This window comes from Prinia subflava, chromosome 16, assembly GCF_021018805.1.
Source record: "Prinia subflava isolate CZ2003 ecotype Zambia chromosome 16, Cam_Psub_1.2, whole genome shotgun sequence".
NCBI classification, from domain to species: Eukaryota; Metazoa; Chordata; class Aves; order Passeriformes; family Cisticolidae; genus Prinia; species Prinia subflava.
The window spans coordinates 352,796-372,965 of record NC_086262.1 but is presented as its reverse complement, the minus strand read 5'-3'; the positions used below and the strand labels follow the sequence as shown (position 1 = coordinate 372,965).

Sequence of the window (20,170 nt, the reverse complement as noted above, 5' to 3'; positions counted from 1 at the left end):
TGGGTTAATAAACAAATAAATAAATAGTTCACTAGCAGAGTCTGTGGCTAGCATATGTACCTAAGTGTGAGTGAGAGCTGGGCTTTCTGCAGGATGAGCCAGCTTCCGGCTTGTCTGGAGAGTGTTTGTTCCTGGCCAGAAAAGTCTGTTGCCCTCGCCTGGGTCTTCTGCCCAAGGTGATGGCAGAGCACGGGCAGAAGGGGAGAGCACAAAGCTATTTCAGGGGCAGGCAGGGAGTCCACACTGTGCTCAGCTGTACAGGGCAGCCCTGGCACCCCCTTTAACCATCACCTGAATAATATGAATCTCTGGTACACAAAAAGTTGCCTTTCTAGATTTGATTTCTGTCAGCTATATCCTGATTATTTTAAGGGGAAGAAAATTGCTCCAGTTAAAGTATTAGTGGATTCCTAGACTAATAGCTGACAAAACCTGAACACAGCAAGTAATAATGTTAGATTGTGAAAGTACCCTAGCCTATGTCAGGCTCCTGCTCAAAGGTCCTTCAGTGTAATTTCTCGAGCAACTTCTGTACAATTCCTTTACCTTCAAGTGTGAGGGGGAAATGACAAGTAAAGGTGCTTGTGTGGCAGGAGGAAGCTGTGCCATGAAGTTCAGACTTGCATGTAACAAAATCTAACAATCTTCTGTGGAAACTCAATTAAAGAAGGCTTTAAGTCTGCCCTGCGAAATACAGGACTAACACATTGTTTTCAGCTCAAGCCGGGCTCATTTCCCGCTGCTGGAATAAACCTCACTTCTTGAACTGGCTGTTCCTTTGCCTTAGGTGAACAGATTTGTTGCTACAGGCAGTACATTCACAATGAGATCCACACCAGTATACTGCTTAGAGAGGACTGAGTCTTCTCCACACTTTTTAAAATTTAATACTAAATTACTTGATTAAAACATATAAACAAAATCAGCCATTTGTGTCCCCTCCCACAAAACAACAACAACAACAAACAAAAAACCAAAAACAAACAAACAAACAAACAAACAAAACACACACACAAAAAAACCCCACACCAAACCAAAACCCTAGGAATTTTTCAAGGTATCAATGTTCCGTTTTTTGCATCACACTGAGATTTTTCTTAAAATGCAATTTCCTTACTGAAAGGAATGGCTGATAATTTACAAGAATTTATTAAATATTAAAATTAAATATTAAAAAATACATAGAGAGAGAAATGCAATATATTTAACTTAAAATTCTTTTTTCAGGGACTGTTAGCTTCTCTTAAATAGACATACTCCATCAGGCCAAACACTTGCAGACTGGTATTTGCTAGAGTTCTGCTGCACATTTTCTCATTCAAACATTCCTCTCTTTCCATTTTTCATTTTCCCTTAACAACAGCAAAAGGCCCTGAAGAATTTTAATTTCTTTCTCTGGCTAATGTTTTCAAGATTATTTTCTGTGCCATGTACTATACTATACCAGTATATATTGCCACCACTTAATGATTACTTTAGTAATCTAATCCATTTATTTGCAATGCAGATCACAATTGATCTTGAGTATATGTCTGCATATTAAATAGTTCCATAAAAACTAATCAGTAATTTCTATCAGATAATATTATGTTTACATTAATATATAGTGGATAAGCAAAAAAAGTTATTACCATGTCTCTAAGAAGACCAGAAAGAGTCCATAAAAACAAAATCAGTAGTTAAATATGAAGCAACTTCCTATTCCTAATTAAAACTAATTAATCTTTTTCAATAACACAATGGCACACTTTCTTGTCATAAGCTGACAATACCCCATGAAGCCTGAAATGAAATAAATTATTCTTTGTTTGTTTGCTGGACAGAGGTCAATAACACCTCAGGGCAAACACAGTCTATAGCCAATTTCTTAAAGAATTTCAAATTGAAAAGAAAAATCTTTCTGAAAGAAAGGAAAAAAAAAAAAAAAAGCACAAATAGCACATTAAAAGAAGAATTTGTGAGGCAGTGTATATGCATTAAAAATCCTACACAGTGTATGTGTAGAGTGCCCTTAAAGAAGCCTCCTTGTCACCCTGAACCCAGCTGGTGGTGACCTTAGTGTGTGCAGGGATCACTGCATGGAACATGCACATACCAAGGCTTTCCCTGCAAATGCTTGAGCTTCTGCTGCTTTAGTCGTGAATGTGTTCAGTAATTTACTGCTGTTCATCTACCCTAAGCCAAGTGGGAACCAGAGGTGTAAGTGCAGGGTTGATGTTTTCCATTATCCATTAACTCAGAGATAGCCTTCACGTATATAGTTAACAAAAGCAATTGGAGAAATTTCTCAGGGTGCTCACTCAGCCCTTGGAAGGGCTGTGTTTTTGACTCCATCTCCTTTGCTGTCTGGTTCATGGATCAGTTGGAACAATGTTTGTGTTCCTGCTGCCCTTCCAGCAGCCTGGCAATACTGATGCCTTGGGGATAGGGGCACCTTGTTCACAGCGCCAGACAAAGAGCAGATCCTGACTCTGGAGTGCAATCCCTGTGTGTTTGAAGGGGAGCTACGGAGCAGCTGCTGCCCTTAAACTGCAGGAATGCCCCCCAGTCAGTATCCTGTTCAGGGATCATGATCCCGAGCCCTGAACTGCTCCCAGGCTGCTGGGAGGGAGCCCTTGCTGTGGGGAGCAATGCAGGAGCTGTTACAAGAAGCAGCCCAAAGGTGTGCTCACAGATTTGAAGGCACAAGGAATCTTTTTTGGCTGTGTTTGAGTATTGACTGTAAAACAGCACTTACTGGCTTTAGACCATGATTGCTTCATGTATCTATTAACAGTAAACAAAATCATCCCCCAAAAGACAGATACCTTTGATGAGACACAAAAAATTTCAAATGAGAAGGAAAATCCTGCTGAAACTTATGAGAAAACATGAACTAAGGAGATTAAAGACTGTTTTGCAACCTCCGTACTTCCTTAGGCTTGTTGCCATGTGAACAATCTCTTGATATTTCTTAGTAAGTACTTTATTGAAAAAAAAAGAAAATTGATACAAAGTAAAAATATTGTTTAACTATTGGCAGTTTTGCTAGACAAACTAGAATGTTTGAAAGAAATAAGATAATTTAAAAATTAATATAAAATTGGATCCTTTCAGCATACTTAGTAGAATGGTGCATTGTGAAGGATGTTATTTAATAGTCTAAATATATGGTGTTACAACTGTTCTTATTTCTGATGAGTAGCATGATACACTTCATCCAAAGCTGCATTTCAGGAAGGTGGATACACAGGTGAGTATGTGTGTTACCACAGGAGCCTGTTACAGAACTACTAGAGACTACTAGTAAATATAACAATGTGAAAGGATTTAGACAACTGATGTATAAAAATTATTATTCAGAGTTGTTTTCATTATCGTAGTTCCCGGATTCATATTCTTCATCATCTTCCTCATCAGAATTGTCATAATACTCCTTGTATTCAATGCTGTAGCTTGCACTTCTACTGCCAGCAGGAAATGCAAATGCAGGAGATGGGTCTGCAAGATATAATTGAATTCAGGTTAAATTAGTTGAAGATAGAAACACAGAGGAAAGTATGGGTTTGGATTTGTACAGCAAGCTCAGAGTTTCTCAATCCTTGTTTTCTGTGAAAAAGACAGGAGTTTTAGCTGATGACTTGAGCTCATACCACTGAAGGTCATGAGCAAATTTCTATATAGAATCATGGAATCCCAAAATAGATTGGTTTGAAATGGATCTTAGAGCTCATCTTGTTCCACCTCCTGCCATGGGCAAGAACACTTCCACTATCCCAGGTTGCTCCAAGCCCCATCCAGCCTGGCCTTGGACACTTCAGGGATGGGGCAGCCACAGCTTCTTTGAAAAACCTGTGTCAGCACTTCACCATGCTCTGAGTAAAGAATTTCTTCCTAACATCTAATCTAAATCGCTCCTATTTTAGTTTAAAACAATTCTCCCTTGTCCAACTACTATCTGCCTGTATAAAAAGTCCTTCTCTCTCCTTCTTGTCCTTCCCCTTTAGGGATTGGAAGAGCCCTGGGATCTCCCCAGAGCCTTCTCTTCCCCAGGCTTATTACCAGCAGCTTGCTCAGCCTGTCTCCAGAGCAGAGGTGCTCCAGCACTTGAAGCACCCACATGGCTCCCACTGGACCTACTCTAACAGTTCCATATATTTCCTGTGCTGAGGACATGATGAAAATGCATTTCATTCCTAATACTAGTAAACTAGTATTAGGAATTAAATATATCAGGATATATGTATTAAGATATCAGTCCTCTGCAGCTCCTGTGCATCTGCAAATATTCCCAGAGAAAATAAAGCTTTGAAAGCCACTTGTAGAAACTGGACAAGTGACAAAGTCCCCAAGACCAGGAGATAAATATGACAATGTATCTTTATCCTGAATTTGCCAGGAAAAACAGTTTTCCGTGGAGGAAGAAGGTTATTATTCTGCACGGCTAGCCCAAAGCAAATCAATAGTAAAGCTATTTCTGACATCTTTTGAACCACTCTCATTAAGGAACAACAACTGTTTCCTTCCTAATTTTATGAAAAATAAACAGCTAAGCAGATCTGACATGATTCAAAGACTCCCTCAGTTACACCAGCTGTTGTTCTGGGTCCTGCTAACATCAAAGGACTTCTTTGGGATAAGGACAGTGGAATAATGTGTCTCAGCTGTATGGCTCCAATCCACAGCTTTTTGTTTTCTGGATGCTGGTATAATTTGCGGCAAAATATTACTATATAAACCTGTTAGGGATAAAGTAAAAGAAAAGCACACAAGAAGAGTGAAAATAAGGGCAGCTTTGGGTAGTTTCTCCTATGCTTCTCATTTGCATTCCAACCTTTGGATCTTGCTTCTATGCATTTTTATATTTTTTACATAAAAAAAAAAAAAAAAATTACCATCAATGACTTTCAATCTTGCAGAAGCATATGTTGCACCATGCTTGTTTTTGGTGTGGCAGATATAAATGCCCTCATCTGATTTTTTGAGGCCTTGAATCTGCAGCCAGCCTGTCACACCATATTTCTGAGGCCCACCTCTTGCCTTTGAGAAGGAAAGAAAAGGTTGAAATTAAGTAGCTAGCAGACACCATGATATTTCTCAAAATAATTGTGGATGGATTAAGTATCATTACAATTTTTGCCATTTTTTTAATGGCATCATGCTTTGATTCTGCTAATTCTTGCTGCCCTATGTTTTACATCTTGCTGCTCTGCACCTCTGTGTTTGTGCTTTCCCCTCTCTGCTCTTTCACCTTCACTGCCCTGCACAGTGCTCACACTCCTGTTCCTCTTCACGCCACTCTTCCCTGTGCTCCTCCTGTCCCTTGCCCCAGCACCACCTGCTGCTTCTTCAAAGCATTCTACCCATGCTCAAGCTCAGGAGGAGATGGGGAGTGACTCTGGGGGAGTTGTGAGGGCTAAAGCAAACTAACCAAGCTGACACTCAGCAGCCAGGCTTTATGGATTGGCATGACATTCCAGGGGAACTTCCTGACTTCATGACAGTTTCAACTGGCTTGGACTAAAGTCTCCCAAACAAGCATAAGTGATACCCCAGCTGTTGTTCCTTCTGCTGGGACTGCTGAAGCACTGACAGAAATCATCATTCTTTGCATAGTCACAGGGCCCCTATTTGGAATCAATTTATCTCAACATTGTTGTGTTCTGTAGGAGGAATTCAAAGATTACCCACCCTGATCCTGTTCCCAAACTGTATGCAATGGTAAATTCACATTTTACCTGAACTGAGAGGTGGGTGTCATCTCCTGGCAAAAACATTTTACTCCCCTTCTTTTTCCATTCAAGCTGTGGCATAGGATAGGCCGACGCCTCACAGCCAAAAATGACATCATTGCCAGTGTAATTCTGGGCATCCTGAGGCGGCATAGAAATAACAGGAGCTGCAAAGAAGCGACAGGGTATTTTAGGAAGTGAGCACAAAGAGCACAAAGACAAAAGTTTTGTTAACGTTAATCCCTGCTTCACAGGATACCATCAGTTGTGTTTGCCTTTTGGCTCGCACATACTGTGAAGAGCTACATGATTCTAAGCATCCTTTAAAGTTCAGAAAACCTTGTGTCTGTGTGTTCTAAAAACACTTATTCAGGTCTGTTCTTCGCCTTGCAGATGGATGTGGAAGCCAAGTGGAAATCGAGGGCTTAATTTTGCCCCATGAGCTGCCACTGTGGACCAGGCCCGGGCCTCCCAGCAGAGCCGGCAGCACCCGATCTGGGCTGAGAGGAAAGCACAGGAAATTCTGGAGTCACAGGGTGATTTGATGGTGTGACAGCTCTGAATGTGTTACATTTTGGTTAGCTAAAAGCCAAAATGCTGCTATTGCTGGCTTTTTCTGAGTGCAACATTGCCTTGAAGTTGCTAAACATTGCCGAGAACTGTTATGGATTCTCAAGGTTATTGTTTCCCTGAGATTCTCCTTGGGGTTGCTGGCCCACAAGGTAATAAGGGTTCCCCCAAGGTTGTTGTTCCCTGGGAGTTTCCCCTGGGTTGCTGTTCCCAGAGGTAATAAGGTTTTCAGTCTTCTCTTTGCCCTAAGTGTTACACACCAGGGGTAGAGACGACAAACTGAGTCCGCCGGTGCGCATTACCAAGGTTGTTTATTCTTCATTATCTCAGTCCTTTTTCAGCTCTGCCAGGCACTTCCCTAGCAGGGTACCTTATCTTAGTTCTTTCTCAGCTCTGCAAGGTATCTCTGCAGAGCAGGACACGTGGCAGACTGGGCGGATCAGAGAGCCCCGCACCTTATGTACGGTACCCCTGACCCAACCACTGTCTGAGACGTATTTTTTATTTACAAAATTTTACCAATACCTACTACCTATACTAACATGTCAGTTCTACTCTAAGCCAATCTCTAAAACCCAACTCAGCACAAGATGGGGGACGAGAGCAAGAACAAGGAGCACAGGGGCCGCTCCCCAATTCCTCCATCTTGTCTCTTCAGCCCCATATGCTAAGAATCCTAATTTCTATATTTATATTCTATAATAAACCATCCACTACTTATTTTAAATTCTTAGGATTTATGATTCTTCCTGCATGTGAGTGTTCACTCCCACGGACAGAAATCAGAGGCAGTGTCCTCCTGGGATCTGTGTGGGTCTAACTGACCCCCCTGTACAGATCCCAGACCCCCCTGTCCAGTCTCCAAACCCTCCAGGGTAGCCAGAGGGATGTTCTAGACTCCAACAATGGATGTCACAAGTTACAAGAGCATTAATGCATTTTACATTTATCCTCAATTGCTATGGATGTCATCCAATATTTGTGTTAGGAATGAAAGGGATTGAAATTCAGTTATTTCTGTAAGGTTTCATGTGATGCTTATTATACCTGTTACATTTCCACTTACTTGTTTCCTCATGTTCTCGTACTGTCACCCGCTCCAGTGTTTATTGACTGCCTCGGAATTCTCATTTTTCCCTTTTCCCGAAGCAAAAGCTGCCGGCGGCCACGAGAGGGAGCCAGCCCGGGGCCTTGGAGGCAGCGGAACCACAACCCGTCCGCGGTTCCCCCTCCCCGGTCGGGGCCATCCGTTCCTCTGTGAGTGTGAGCGTCTGCTCATCTCTCGTTTCGCAGGGAATGAGCATGTCCGGCCGCAAAGACAAAACAGTGGATTTACTGGCAGCAAAAATTTCCTGCGTTGGAGATCTCTGCTTTCCGCCCCCTGATCTGTTTAAGGACAACAAGAATTGTTTTGCCTTCTAAACCTGTTTTCTTTCTATTTCCAGACAAGTGCTCAAAATGGAATGCATTTTCTGGGTGATTTGGCTTGTGTTGATTTTTAAATTTTTTTTCCTCACATCCCAGATGCTTGGAAATAGAAACTTAAAGTTTCTATAAATAATAAAATAATACATTTTTAAAAATTAATAAAATATTATTAATAAAAACAATTAATATATTTTACTTGCAACATTTGAATCAATACCTAGCTGCAGCATTTATTCTTCGACATTTGAAATGGTAACAATCTGTTCCATGTCAGTTTTTCAGGATTGGTGTTTGTGCAGAAAATACTAAATGCATACTAAATTATACTGAAAATGATCAATCTTCCCATTTATAAATGCCTCATTAAACAATCTTTCTACTCTTCAAAAGTAAGGGTTTTCAAACTAGGAAACTTAAATCCTTAAATGCCTGTTATTTCATGAGAACTGTACATTCAGAATCTGTCTATTATTTCAAAAATCTTTATGTAATCAGCATTAATTGAATATCTTGGATGAGAAATTTCTTTTGCCTATGAACTGATCACAGAGGACCTGATATTAAAGCTTACTTTTAAATCTTAAAATAAATAGAAACCGCACTCCTTTTAATAATACATCCACTGTAGTTAAGCCTAAAATGTACAAAAGAAACCAAAAGTCTACATTGACTTACAGGAGTGAGCCAATTTTTTTAGTTTTTCAATTAAAAATTCTTTAAATTGTTCCCACAGAGACAGTGTAAAAAACTCTTCAAACAGGCAGATGTTGCCTGGTGAGTATTTTTGTTGTGCTGTTAACTCAGGTGTACTGTGGATCCCCTGCCAACACTGATGTGTGGCCAAGGACTGGGTCTTGCCCATGTCACTGTGCTATGAGCTCACCACCCATGGGAACACATCTAGAGTCTGGATGACACAAAGGTCTGACTTATAAATCCACATTACAGCTGTCCAGTATATATGCTGTATACCATGCACCAGGATAATTCCACAGTGGGAACACCCCTCTTGCCATTAACTGTGCGGAGAATACAGCAGACAGCTAGGAAATGCCTGGCCGTGGTCCCAGTCCTGCAGATGGGTCCAGGACTGACCAGGAGTGTCATCACCTAAGACTCACAGCAAGAAGCAGTTTTGATCTAACCAAACTGCCCTTTCTGAATCTCAACACACCACCAATATTTTCATTGTCCACCCGAACTTGAAGTGCCTTCAGAAATAAAATATTACAATCTCACAACATCATTTTGCTGTATTTTGCGGAGGAAAATTGAAGTAATGTTCTCTACAATTTAAACAGAAGTTTATAAACTTAATTTTTGAATGCTTCAGGCTTTGTGTTCAGACAAATTCTCCCATGCATAGCTGTGTGTACTTTGATTTCATAGATTGATTAGACACAGAGCTGTACTCTTATGATAATGTGTCATTTTAATTCCTGGAGTAGATAAATTTTTGTTGATAGCTATGGGGACCGTTCTGATGTCCTGGCATCCAGAGCTGAATGGGCAGGAGTTGCTTCTTTCCTTTTACAGTCCCAGTCAGTCATGAATTATCCCTCTGTGTTACAGAAGACATAAACCAGAAGCCAAGAAAAGTCAAAATACTGTTTCACCTTTCACAATCAACCCTATATCACTCCAGACCAACGAATTACATAATTAATAGGATATTTTTCTCACATTGTATATTATTAATTTTTGCTAATCTATGTCTGATTAGATGGAGGTGGTGGAAATTTTTGTGCCTTGTTTATTTGTTTTTACTCCAGAATTTACATTTAAAATAAATCATGTGAAACAGCTAAAAAGAATCACTGCTAGACTGTTCTGTTAGTTCGTTAAATTATCAGGGAGAATTGTTTGAATGTGAATGAGGATGGTTTAAGTGTGGAGAATCTGTATATAATCAATGTACTTAGTAACCCTGGTAAATTATTAGATAAACTGATAAAAACTAGCTTTCAGGAAAAGAAAGGATTTTTCCAAGTTTCTTTTGTGAGCCAGGCCTTTTCCTTTTTCTGGCAGGAGAAGAAAGATGAAAGGCTGTACTCCTCTGATGAAAGGAGTTTATTGTTATTTATTTATTCATTGGTTGCTGTATACAATTAATCCATTTGGCATCAAGGGGAAACAGCAGATGCTTTGAAGGAGAAAAAAACAAAGCAAAGTATTTGAGCTGAGTGAAGGTTTTATTTATAGCTTGGTACCAAAACCCCACAGTGCTTAGTGTTTGTTTCGCATGCAAATTGCAATCAGGACAGTTCGTGCTGCAGCGTTTGCTCCTCTCAGAGCCAGGTTCCTGCTGCCCTTTGTCACCAGCTGTCCCCGGAGCGGCCGGGGCGGAGCGCGGTGCCCTCCGTGCCCGGCCTGGGCTGTGGCCTCCCGGCACAGCCGCGCCCGTGGCGGCCCCTCCGAGCCCCGCTGTGCGTGCTGCAGCCCCTCTGCAGCCCCTCCGAGCCCCTCTGCAGCCCCTCGAGCCCCTCTGCAGCCCCTCCGAGCCCCTCTGCAGCCCCTCGAACCGCTCTGCAGCCCCTCGAACCGCTCTGCAGCCCCTCCGGGCCCCTCTGCAGCCCTTCCGAGCCTCTCTGCAGCCCCTCCGGGCCCCTCTGCAGCCCCTCCGAGCCTCTCTGCAGCCCCTCCCAGCCCATCTGAGCCCCTCCGAGCCTCTCTGCAGCCCCTCCCAGCCCATCTGAGCCCCTCCGAGTCTCTCTGCAGCGCTCCAAGCCCCGGGCTCCGGCCGGGCTCTAAAGCTTCCGAGCCAGCGTGGGCAGCGGCACCTCGGGGACCAAAAGTGCATTTGTCACCCCCATCGCTGCCAGCCCAGCACCCTGCCCAAGCTCCAGCGCTCTGCCCAGCTCGGGCATGCTCCATCTGGGCGCTTTCCTTCTCCACAGCCTCGTTCTTAACTAAACTCTGCGCAGCAGTGACACGGCTGTGAAGTATCCGCAGGCTTCTGTACAGTTCAGTAAGCTGAGCGTTTAGGATAATTCTCTGCATTCCTGGAGAGAGGCTCCAGCTTTTCTGGAGAGCCAGGGAAGCAGTGGGAAAGCGCTGGTGATGATGCCTGCATGCAGAGCAGCCAAGGTCCTTCTCCTGCTGGAGGAGCAGCAGTGCGATACGCCTCGGGGGCGACTGGGAGCTGCTGGATGACACCAGCAATTAGAAGTGGTAGTACTTCCAAATTAAAAAGCCTCTTGTACACGGCTAGTTCTGTAAAATTAATTAGAAGGACCACTGTTTTAAGCCTGTGTGCCTGAGCAGCTGCCGCTGCTGCAAAGTGACCGGCCCTTGCTAAGGGAGTGGCACTTCTGGCCAAAATCTTCTGGAGGGGTTATGCCACAAGAACTACTTCTGCTCAATCCAAACAAGGACTCCTTCCCAAGCTAACAGGCTTTCCATTGTACTGCAGAGTGGCATGAATGTCTCTTTCCTGACAAGCCTCGTTTCCCGGCTTAATACCGGTAGCAAATAAACGATTCTCTAATGCATCTTTCTCTTGCAGATAGAGAAAGAGGAAAGAAGCCTGATATTAGCTGTTAATCACTTTTTCTAAGTTTTCAATATCCTTCGTTTATTCCATATAAAACCACAGCACACTGTCTAAGATGCTAGAGAGGAGTGTGTGAAATATACCCGAGTTATTCCCATACGTAGTGCTTTGTCAGTGCTGCAATTTCAGATTCCCAGAACTGTGACCCATTTGTGACCCACAGACCTCTTCTACTTACTTCATTTGGGAAAATATTTGATTAACTTAAAAAAACCACAGTAATTTCTCATTTAGAAACAAACAAAAGCCTCTTCACATTTTCATTTTATGGTTGTATCTTAAGTGAAAGATGCCCAGGAGTAATGACTTGTAGTAACGCAAAGAATGGGAACAGCATATGAGCAGGGAGCAGGAGTCCCCTGTATGCCCACCCACAAATCCTTCCACTAAAAATCATGAGAGACCACTGTGCATTTTAAGAGTACTTTAGGGAAATTGTTTCAGCTTTATTCTGTTCTACTATTTGGATTTCTTTTTCATGGGTTAGCTAGATTTTATGATGATTCTGAATTGGATTATTTTGGGCCTTTTTGGTAAAAAGAACAGAGCTGTTAATTAAACCCTATCTTCTTCTATTGCCTCTGCTTCAATGCTTACCATGTATCCTCACAGGTAGATACACACATGCACACACATATATACACACATGCATATATATACCTCTGTGTGTGTATGTATACACAGGAGATATATCTATCTATATCATTGATATCTATATCTATATCATCTATATCTCTATATCTCTATATCTATATCTATATCTACCTATATCAATAAGATCTGCTTTACTATCACCACTTTAAAATTAGGTCAGTCCTGTTACAATAACAATCATTTGCTCATTCCTCCCAGACTATCACATCTGTTTACTGATTTCCAACTACACATACAACTTGTGTAAAAAAAAAAATCATACTCTGATTATAGTAATCATACTCTAATTATTCAGAACAGATCCAGGTTGTTGATTGATGCCTCATTAGTCACCATGAGACTTAATCCACTAGTCTAATATAGAGGCTTATAACAGACAAGATTAAGTACGAGATGATGAAACACGTTTAACACAAAGTAGTATTATAACAGAATAATGATAATTGAAACAAAAACACAGTATTAGTTTAATGAAGTTAGAATAGCTAGTAACACATCTGAAGATAAGAATCAGCTCCTTTTTCAGTGTGTAAGTGCCTCTGTTCACATTACCTGATTCACATGGCCCTTTATGTTTCATGCTGATGTTTCTTTTTGCAGCATAAGCCTTGTTGAACTGACAGATGTTTTCATAGGTTTTCCCATCAGATCCACAGATGCTCTCTTGAGATTTGCACACACACTGGGGTTCAGGGACTTCCCCAAATCTTGCTTCATCAGCATCCAACGTGCACTCGAGGTGATCCCCACATTGCCCGTAGAAATGATTGCCCTGGTCCAAGTCGCAGATCTGACCTTCCACGTTCCCACATTCAGAACAGCAGCCGCAGCGATCCAGCACAGTCCCGGCCGGACAGTCCTTCGGCTCAGAGCAGAGTGCCAAATCACATTTTCCACAACTATCTCCTTCCCTGAGCAGTCTCCACCAGCCTCGGTGGTACAAGGCAGGGAAACTCTGCGAAACCTGTACCAGTGCTACCAGCACTGCTGTAACCATCCAGTGCTTCATCTCGAGAGTGTAACAAAAAGCAGAAAAGGTCTTTGGAATAAAGCCAGGAGAGGAAAGAAAAACAAACCAAAAAAAGAGCAAGCTAGTGAGAGAAAAACATCACAATCCTGGTTTTGTTTTAGAATATAAGCTGTACTCCAAACACAGGCTTTAAGAAAAAATGAGTATCAGATTCCTAATCTGGAACTGATAACAAAAATGCATAAAAAACCCAGCAGCTTTTCTCTGATGCAGTTTGGAATGTGAGTACTGCTTGCACAGAGACCAAACTGCCCCTTCTGACAGCTGAGTTGAAGCTCTCTGAAAAGCTTTTTGCTCTGTGTCTCATTGAGCCAAATTTGCAAAGCCTTGCTCTACTGAAACACTACATTGCAGCTATTGTAGAAAGGGGAACAGGGTAAAGGAGTGTAAAATGAAAAAATTCACTGCTATGAGTGCCCCTCCTCTCCATCAGGCAAAATAGATCATCACAAAAAGGTAAATATGTGTACAAAGTAGCACCCCAAAGCCCAGTGCCCTGGGACTTAACCAGTACTCCAGAGACTAGAGCTTGGTGCAGCACCAAATGTGATCCACTCCTGATCACAGCTAGGGGCTCTAAATTAACACTTTATTTACAGGCTCTATACAAGCAAGAGGCAATCCAAGAGAGCTGGAATTGACTTTAAACTCCCAGGTTTAACCTGAAATATGCCTGTAACCATTAAAGGACCTATCGTTGTCTCTCCATATATTTTCTCTTCAGTGTTTATGGGTGACTGTGCTTTGCAACACAAAATAATGTGGTCCATGTTTGCCTCTTAAGAACAATGTGCAAAGGTTTAGAGCACAGGCTAACATGAGCAAAATGCTACAGCTTCAGAAGGAGATTCTACTGAACTATTAGATGCTGTGCTCATCTTTTCAAAGCACTCCTCTGCCTTAGTTTCTTAAGATGTGCTTATACTGCAGGTTATGAGGAAAGATGAAAGAGGTAGCATGGATTTCTTTCCATGCTTTTTCTGTGCATAAATGGCTGCCAGTTCAGGGAGATGGCTTTGCAGGGTCGTTTCTGACCTGGTGTTGCATTGTTTCTTCTCCATCTCAGGGTTTAGACATGCTCCTTATCTCCTGGAAGAAATCTGTCTACAGCTATTAGTCTCTACAACTTCCTGAAAGGTGGTTGTATCAGGTGGGGGTTGGTCTCTTTCTCCAGGCAGCAACTGACAGAATGAGAGGACACAGTTTTAGGCTGCACCAAGGGAAATATAGGTTGGATTTTGGGAAAAAGTTTTTTACAGAAAGGGTGATAAAATACTGGAATGGTCTGCCCAGAGAGGTGGTGGAGTCACCATCCCTGGATGTGTTTAAAAAAAGATTGGATGTGGCATTCAGTGCCATGGTTTAGTTGAGGTGTTAGGGCTGGGTTGGACTTGGTGATCTTGAAGGTCTCTTCCAACCTGGTGATTCTGTGATATTCCTTCCCTTGCCCTGCTGCTGAGATTTTGTGTCTGTAGCCCATAGGCTGTAACTATTATTCAAACCACATGCAGCTCAGCAGCAATTTGTCTTCCTGGCTGTGGAGGTGGAAGTGAAGCATCACGGACTTGTAGCCCTGCAAGCATAGCTCAATGCCATGGGTCAAGGATCACCACTGCCTACAAAGTAAATGTCTCTGGGTGTTAGCTTAAAATAACCCTACATGCATCACAGTTTGAAGATAAACACATAAAACTAAGACACTGTTAACATGCTGAAATAAAAAATATGCTTCTGCCTACTTCTCCTAAAATCTTCCACAAGCAGCTTTTCCTCCTCGTTTTTTGTTCATGGCATGCAACTGCTTGTATAAGCTCAGTGAAGGATGTCTTTTGTTGTACCAGCCTTGCATCCTCTGTCAGTATTCACAAACGCAAATCTTTGGAGGTCATATGTTTACTTTTCATCCCAAACATTTCCATGGCTTTTCCCAAGTTCAGCTCCATACCTTCTGCACCATTTTAGATTACCTCTTCCTTTGAGTTAAGGAGCAGGCTGCTTCAAAATCACTTCCTTCTCCTGAACACCACAAAATATAATTTCTCTCAGCCTACACTGATAAGACTTCTCAAAGCCAGCCTGGAGATACCTGCAGGACACTGGTTCCTTTCCTCTGATCACTGGGATAATTCATATTCTGTAGGTGCAAGTTTTTGCTTTGAACTCTGAATCAGACTGTAAACAAGTAAGTCATGTGTGTAATTGATACTTTTAACATTGAGAGTTAGAAAAAAACCCCCTCAATTTAATGGGAAATTGATTCTTTTGTCCTGCTTCGTGTGTTTTATTTCATATTTCTTTATCAAGTCCTAAACAGACATCTAGTTTTGTATTATAGGGTCTACTCATCACAGTCTATTTCATTATCTGTACAGCTGTAGGAGATAAATACCTATAGGACAAGGATTTGCGAAGGCTCATATGAAGTAAGGGAATGTTTATAGGGGTGAAGCCATATGTGCAAAGTTGAGCTGAAGCAAGAAGGGGCTGCAGGCCAGCTCCACCCCTGCTCACCCTGCTCACCTGGTAATGGTGAGCTTTGTCTGGCATCTCTCAGGAGACCTGGGATCTTAGAGCTGTAAAACAGTGAGTGTATCATAAGAAAGTACCTCCTGTGAGCTGGCACAGAGGAGACCCATCATGGATATGCTAGAAAACTTTTTTGGCATTTACCTGACTCATGTAATCTGAATTCTTGGTGAGTTCAGCCTTTAAATTACAGTGCCTGCGGTCTCGTTTAAGCAGCTGCCACCTGGCGGATGATGTGCAGCTGAGGTCACAGATTCCTGAGATCATATGGAACACATTGAGGTTAAAGGATTGTGGTATAACATGGAGAAATGGCCTGGTAACCCTCTGAATGTCTTTCATTATCAAGCCAGCTATGACAAGCTGAGGAGAACTCCCCTCACTGGATGGATGTGTGGCAGTCAGAGCAGAGGAGAGGGAGGGAGAGTGAGCAGGATGCACAGCTGGGTTTGAAGAGGCATATTAAAGGCATAGTCCCATCTGCTTCAGGAATAAAATATGCATTGTTTCAGGATGTCTGTAATCCCTGAAGTTTGCTTTTGTAGGGAAAAGTGTTGATTTTCAGCACAAACCTTAAATGAACCCTAAATATCTCCCAGAAGGAAACACAAGCAGCTGTGGATGAATGTCACTGCTGGAGCTGCAGGACAAACAGCGCCGTGCCCTGATCTTTGAGCCAGCAGCCCCCAAGTGCAGCCTGCAGGGCAAGAGCTCAGGAGGCTGCAGTGATGGGGAGCCAGCTGTTATCACCTGGGAAATAACACCTTGGAGAATCATGTCCTGAACAGGGAGGTGGAGCAGCATTCACGTGCCCTGGTCTCAGCAGGAAGGTCTGTGCTGCCTGTGAAGCAGTTTCCCTGGCTTTTCCCCAGTATTTCCATATGGCATGATCAGTTCAAGGAGTTCTGCCGCCTTCCTGTGGAAACAATAGGTTGGATAATGGGCAGGAAGGGGACATGGCAAAGCAGCCCTGGGCTGTGTTATGCTCAGCTTGACTTGTGATACTGATTTGTATCACATTGTTCTATTTTGTATAAGAAATAGGTAAGGTACGTGGCTGATGCAATTTGAAATCCTGTTGCTAGTGATTTTTGCAGTACTGATCTTTCAGACAAAATATGGTTTGGCTATTTATTCTGTTTATATTTGTGTCAACGTGAGTTTTTACTAAGTGGAGGTTTCTCAGTGTGGCTCCTGCCATACTTGTAGGCCTGGTTCTTACGTAGACATGCATAGGAGTGTTGTGAGGAATAACAGCAAAATACAAAAATATTCCATATGGTCCTTCTACCTTCTCTGTCCTACAATGGTTCCTTTCCTTGAACATGTGGAGTCAAGTTTAGAAACTAGAATGCTCTGTCTCTTAGGCTGCACTAACCACCTGTATTTGAGATTCCTCAGAAATAGGTAATCTTGGCTGCCTCAGTGTGTTTCTATCCAAGGAATTTTATACTTGTATTATGTGCCCAAAAGAAGCATTAAAGAATGTTCAGCCTGTTGTACTGGGTCATATCAGGCTACGAGTGGTTGTGTTCAGTGGGTAGGTGCATTACCTGCTACTGTACCCATCTCCTAGGAAAACTTTTCCCCCCATATTATCCAGAACTGAGCTTCAGTTGAGGTGCTTAGCTCACCTGAGAGCAGTATTTAATTTTGTTGAAGTAAGTGGCAAACGGGGGTGACTGATGCCATGTGCTGGTTCCTCCCAGAAGCGCGGGCTGGGGCAGTCCTGGGATCTGCAGGCAGGGCCTTTCTGGGGCCAGTCCGATGTGCTGACACTGCTTTCATGAATCTCATCATTAATGCTGTAAGCACATGAACTGTAAGTTAAACCTATTGTAACATGATTATTAAATCCATTAATCAAAAGCAGGAGATCTATAATCAACTTATTCTCCAGCTTCAAGTAAATGATTCTGCTGTGAGCTTTAAGAATGCAATTGTTCACTAATATGCAGAATACATTGGGGCTATTAAACGATAAGACTGTAATTGTATAATTAAATTATAAATTTTGCATATTTTAATAACATTTTTATTATTTGCTTTGTAGGTTAAAATGGAGGTTCATTTTTTAAGGTTTCACATATAATTTAAAAAAATCAAAATTAATGTCTGCCCCCTACTATAAGCTGACCTTTCCATGAAAGCCTTTGACCAGACTTTTGGTGACTCGCCTTGCACCTGTCTCCAACAATGGCTGACTGTAGATTTCTCCTGTCATGTATTTCAGCATTTTCATTGTTGGTCACTGCAGACACCAAAATTTTAACTTGAAAAGACGAAAGAAGTGCCTCATGTGACTGTGCTGGTACCAAAGGCTGGGTTTGTTTCAATAAAGGCTTACTAATTCCTTTTCCCATAAGTTATTTCTTTCCAAGAAGTCAGATACATCAAGTGTTCTTTTCAAGCCTGTTCTGTGTCTCTGCTGTCCTTTAAGTAGACTAAATTTCTGAAAACTGTGCAGTCTTATCCAGAAACATCTGAGCCTCCCATCCCAGAACAGAAAGGTGGTGCTGGAAACATCAGCAGATGTTAATCAAGCATTTCCCTGAAGTCATTCTCTTGAGAGGTGAGAGTTGCAGCAAGGAGACTTTCACAGAAAATACCAGGAGGATATTTCACCCATATGCCCTGCCCACATTTCCACCCTGGCAAATCCAGCCTCTTAACTCTTTTTATGTACACTTCTATCATGTACTGCAGATAGAAGCAAGAGTCATCATCATTCCTTTTCTCGTTGAGAGAATAACTTGAACTTTTGTCCACCTTCTACCTTTGTTTTGGGAATGCTTTTCCATTAGTCCTCTTTTTTCCACAGACCATATGACCCAAGTGTCATGTTTTACTGCAGTGTCATGCAGAGTGAAGCAATTTTTGTGTCAAAGGCCATTTCTGTGTACATCACCAGTGTCATGGGAGTGCTACCAGATACAGTAGGGCTTCAAAGACACTAGGGCTTGGGGAAAACACATCAGACCTTGGCACACAAACCCAGAGAATAAAAGGGCAACACAAGAGTCTTGCACATGCAGCTAGCTACAAGCAGCAGGACAGAAATCAGGCAGTGGGCTGGGGGTCCTGCAAGGAGTGGGCAGCAAAGGGTGGGAAATATAGGTAGGGCTCTGGGTGGCACCCACTTACCTTTGCCACCAGGGTGTGGCTGGCATGAGTGTGAAAGTTTCCAGCAACGTCCATGTGTGCCCCTTGCTATTCTTAGCCCCTTCTGGGTTCAACATGCAGCAGGAGGTTGGAAAACTGGCCTGGCTCCTACTGCAGACCTGCAAGAAATGTGCTCTAAGCATTTGGAGAGTGGCTGAAAGAAAACAAAATAGAAAACCCCAAAGCCACACGGTTCTGACTTCAGCAATGTTTCAAGGTGTTTGCAGCTGACAGTCTGAGCAATGTCAGCTCTGGCTGCTGTGGGTGCCTGTTCATCCCTCCTCTACAGAGGCAGAGACAGGAGGAACATGAGGAGGCTGAAGTCCAAAGCTGACACTGGTGCTGCTACCAACAAAGTTCTTCAGAGTGGCAACCACAGTGCTTCCTGGGAAAGTCTAATGGAAAGGGAGATCTCCAAAACTTGCAGACAATTAATACAGAGAAATTTTTTTCAGCAACTTTAATGCTGATGGATAGGACAGTTTGCCTTGTCCAGTTTATATAGGAGGAACTGATAAAAAAATTACTTCATAGCTGGATATTTATAAGAAATTTTATTTCAAATAATATAGGTTTTGCCTCTGGTGGTGCTGTGGTTTAGCCCTATTATTACTGGGAACTAAATCTTTAGGATATTCCGCTTATAACTGCAGGGCCTGTCTGTCTACAGAGCACAGTTAATATTTTCCAGAGCAATGGAAACTTTATAATGGAAAGTCACATTAGCAAAAAACTACCTGTCCCTAAAACCAGCCAGGAAATCAGGCACAGAGAAGAAACATGGGGGATGTTCCTTCAGCTGCTCCTGCTTTCTTTCACAGCAATACTGAATGTTCTCCATGACAGTGAATGCACAGATATTTCTATCTTGGTCCTACTCTGGGAAAGTGACCAGAAACCAAGCTGTGATATAAGCAACATTCTCTTGCCTTGTCTCAGCTGCACATGGATCTTGCATAAACTACTCCTGTCTCTTGAGGGAAACAGGATTCACCCCTGGTGCCAGACCTGAGCCATGTCAAAGCATTGAAGTTGCAACAAAAGCTGTGGCTAAAGAAAGCAAGCCCTGTGGGCAGCCACCTTTGGAAATCAGAGAATTGCTAAGATTGGAAAAGGCCTCTCTGGGAAAGGGTCTGTAGCACAAGTCATATGAGGAGTGGCTGAGGGAGCTGGAAAGGGCCTCAGCCTGGAGAAAAGGAGGCTCAGGGGGGACCTTGTGGCTCTGCACAGCTCCTGACAGGAGGGGACAGCCGGGGGGGTCGGGCTCTGCTCCCAGGGAACAGGGACAGGAGGAGAGGGAACGGCCTCAGGCTGGGCCGGGGGAGGCTCAGGTTGGATATTGGGGAAAATTTCCTCACTGGAAAGGTGGTGGCATTGGAACAGACTGCCCACGGCAGTGGTGGAGTGCCCATCCCTGGAGGGATTTACAAGCCATGTGGATGTGGCACTTGGGGACAAGGGCTAGGAGTGGCCTTGGCACGGCTGGGGGAACCGCTGGATTCAATCATCTTGGAGAGCTTTGTACAAAGAAATTCC

At 42.7% G+C, this 20,170-nt stretch overlaps 1 protein-coding gene across 3 annotated transcripts; it reads right to left on the bottom strand.

Moving 5' to 3' along the window:
* Positions 1–215: 215 nt before the first annotated feature.
* LOC134559292 (kazal-type serine protease inhibitor domain-containing protein 1-like) lies at positions 216–20,105 on the bottom strand. 3 transcript variants are annotated; one of them, XM_063413929.1, is made up of 6 exons: positions 18,617–20,105; positions 17,107–17,277; positions 12,469–16,388; positions 5,718–5,878; positions 4,875–5,019; positions 216–3,480 (listed from the first exon to the last, which is right to left on the bottom strand). In XM_063413929.1, exons 3-6 carry the CDS (start codon positions 12,923–12,925, stop codon positions 3,335–3,337), a joined length of 909 nt encoding a protein of 302 aa, XP_063269999.1. In that variant the 5' UTR covers positions 12,926–16,388; positions 17,107–17,277; positions 18,617–20,105; the 3' UTR covers positions 216–3,334. The 3 variants fall into 3 exon arrangements, with proteins under 3 accessions (XP_063269999.1, XP_063270000.1, XP_063270001.1); XM_063413930.1 differs by lacking the exons at positions 216–3,480; positions 4,875–5,019; positions 5,718–5,878; positions 17,107–17,277; positions 18,617–20,105 and adding an exon at positions 9,333–10,851 and having other exon boundaries at positions 12,469–12,608; XM_063413931.1 differs by lacking the exons at positions 216–3,480; positions 4,875–5,019; positions 5,718–5,878; positions 17,107–17,277; positions 18,617–20,105 and adding an exon at positions 9,333–10,922 and having other exon boundaries at positions 12,469–12,602.
* Positions 20,106–20,170: the final 65 nt, after the last annotated feature.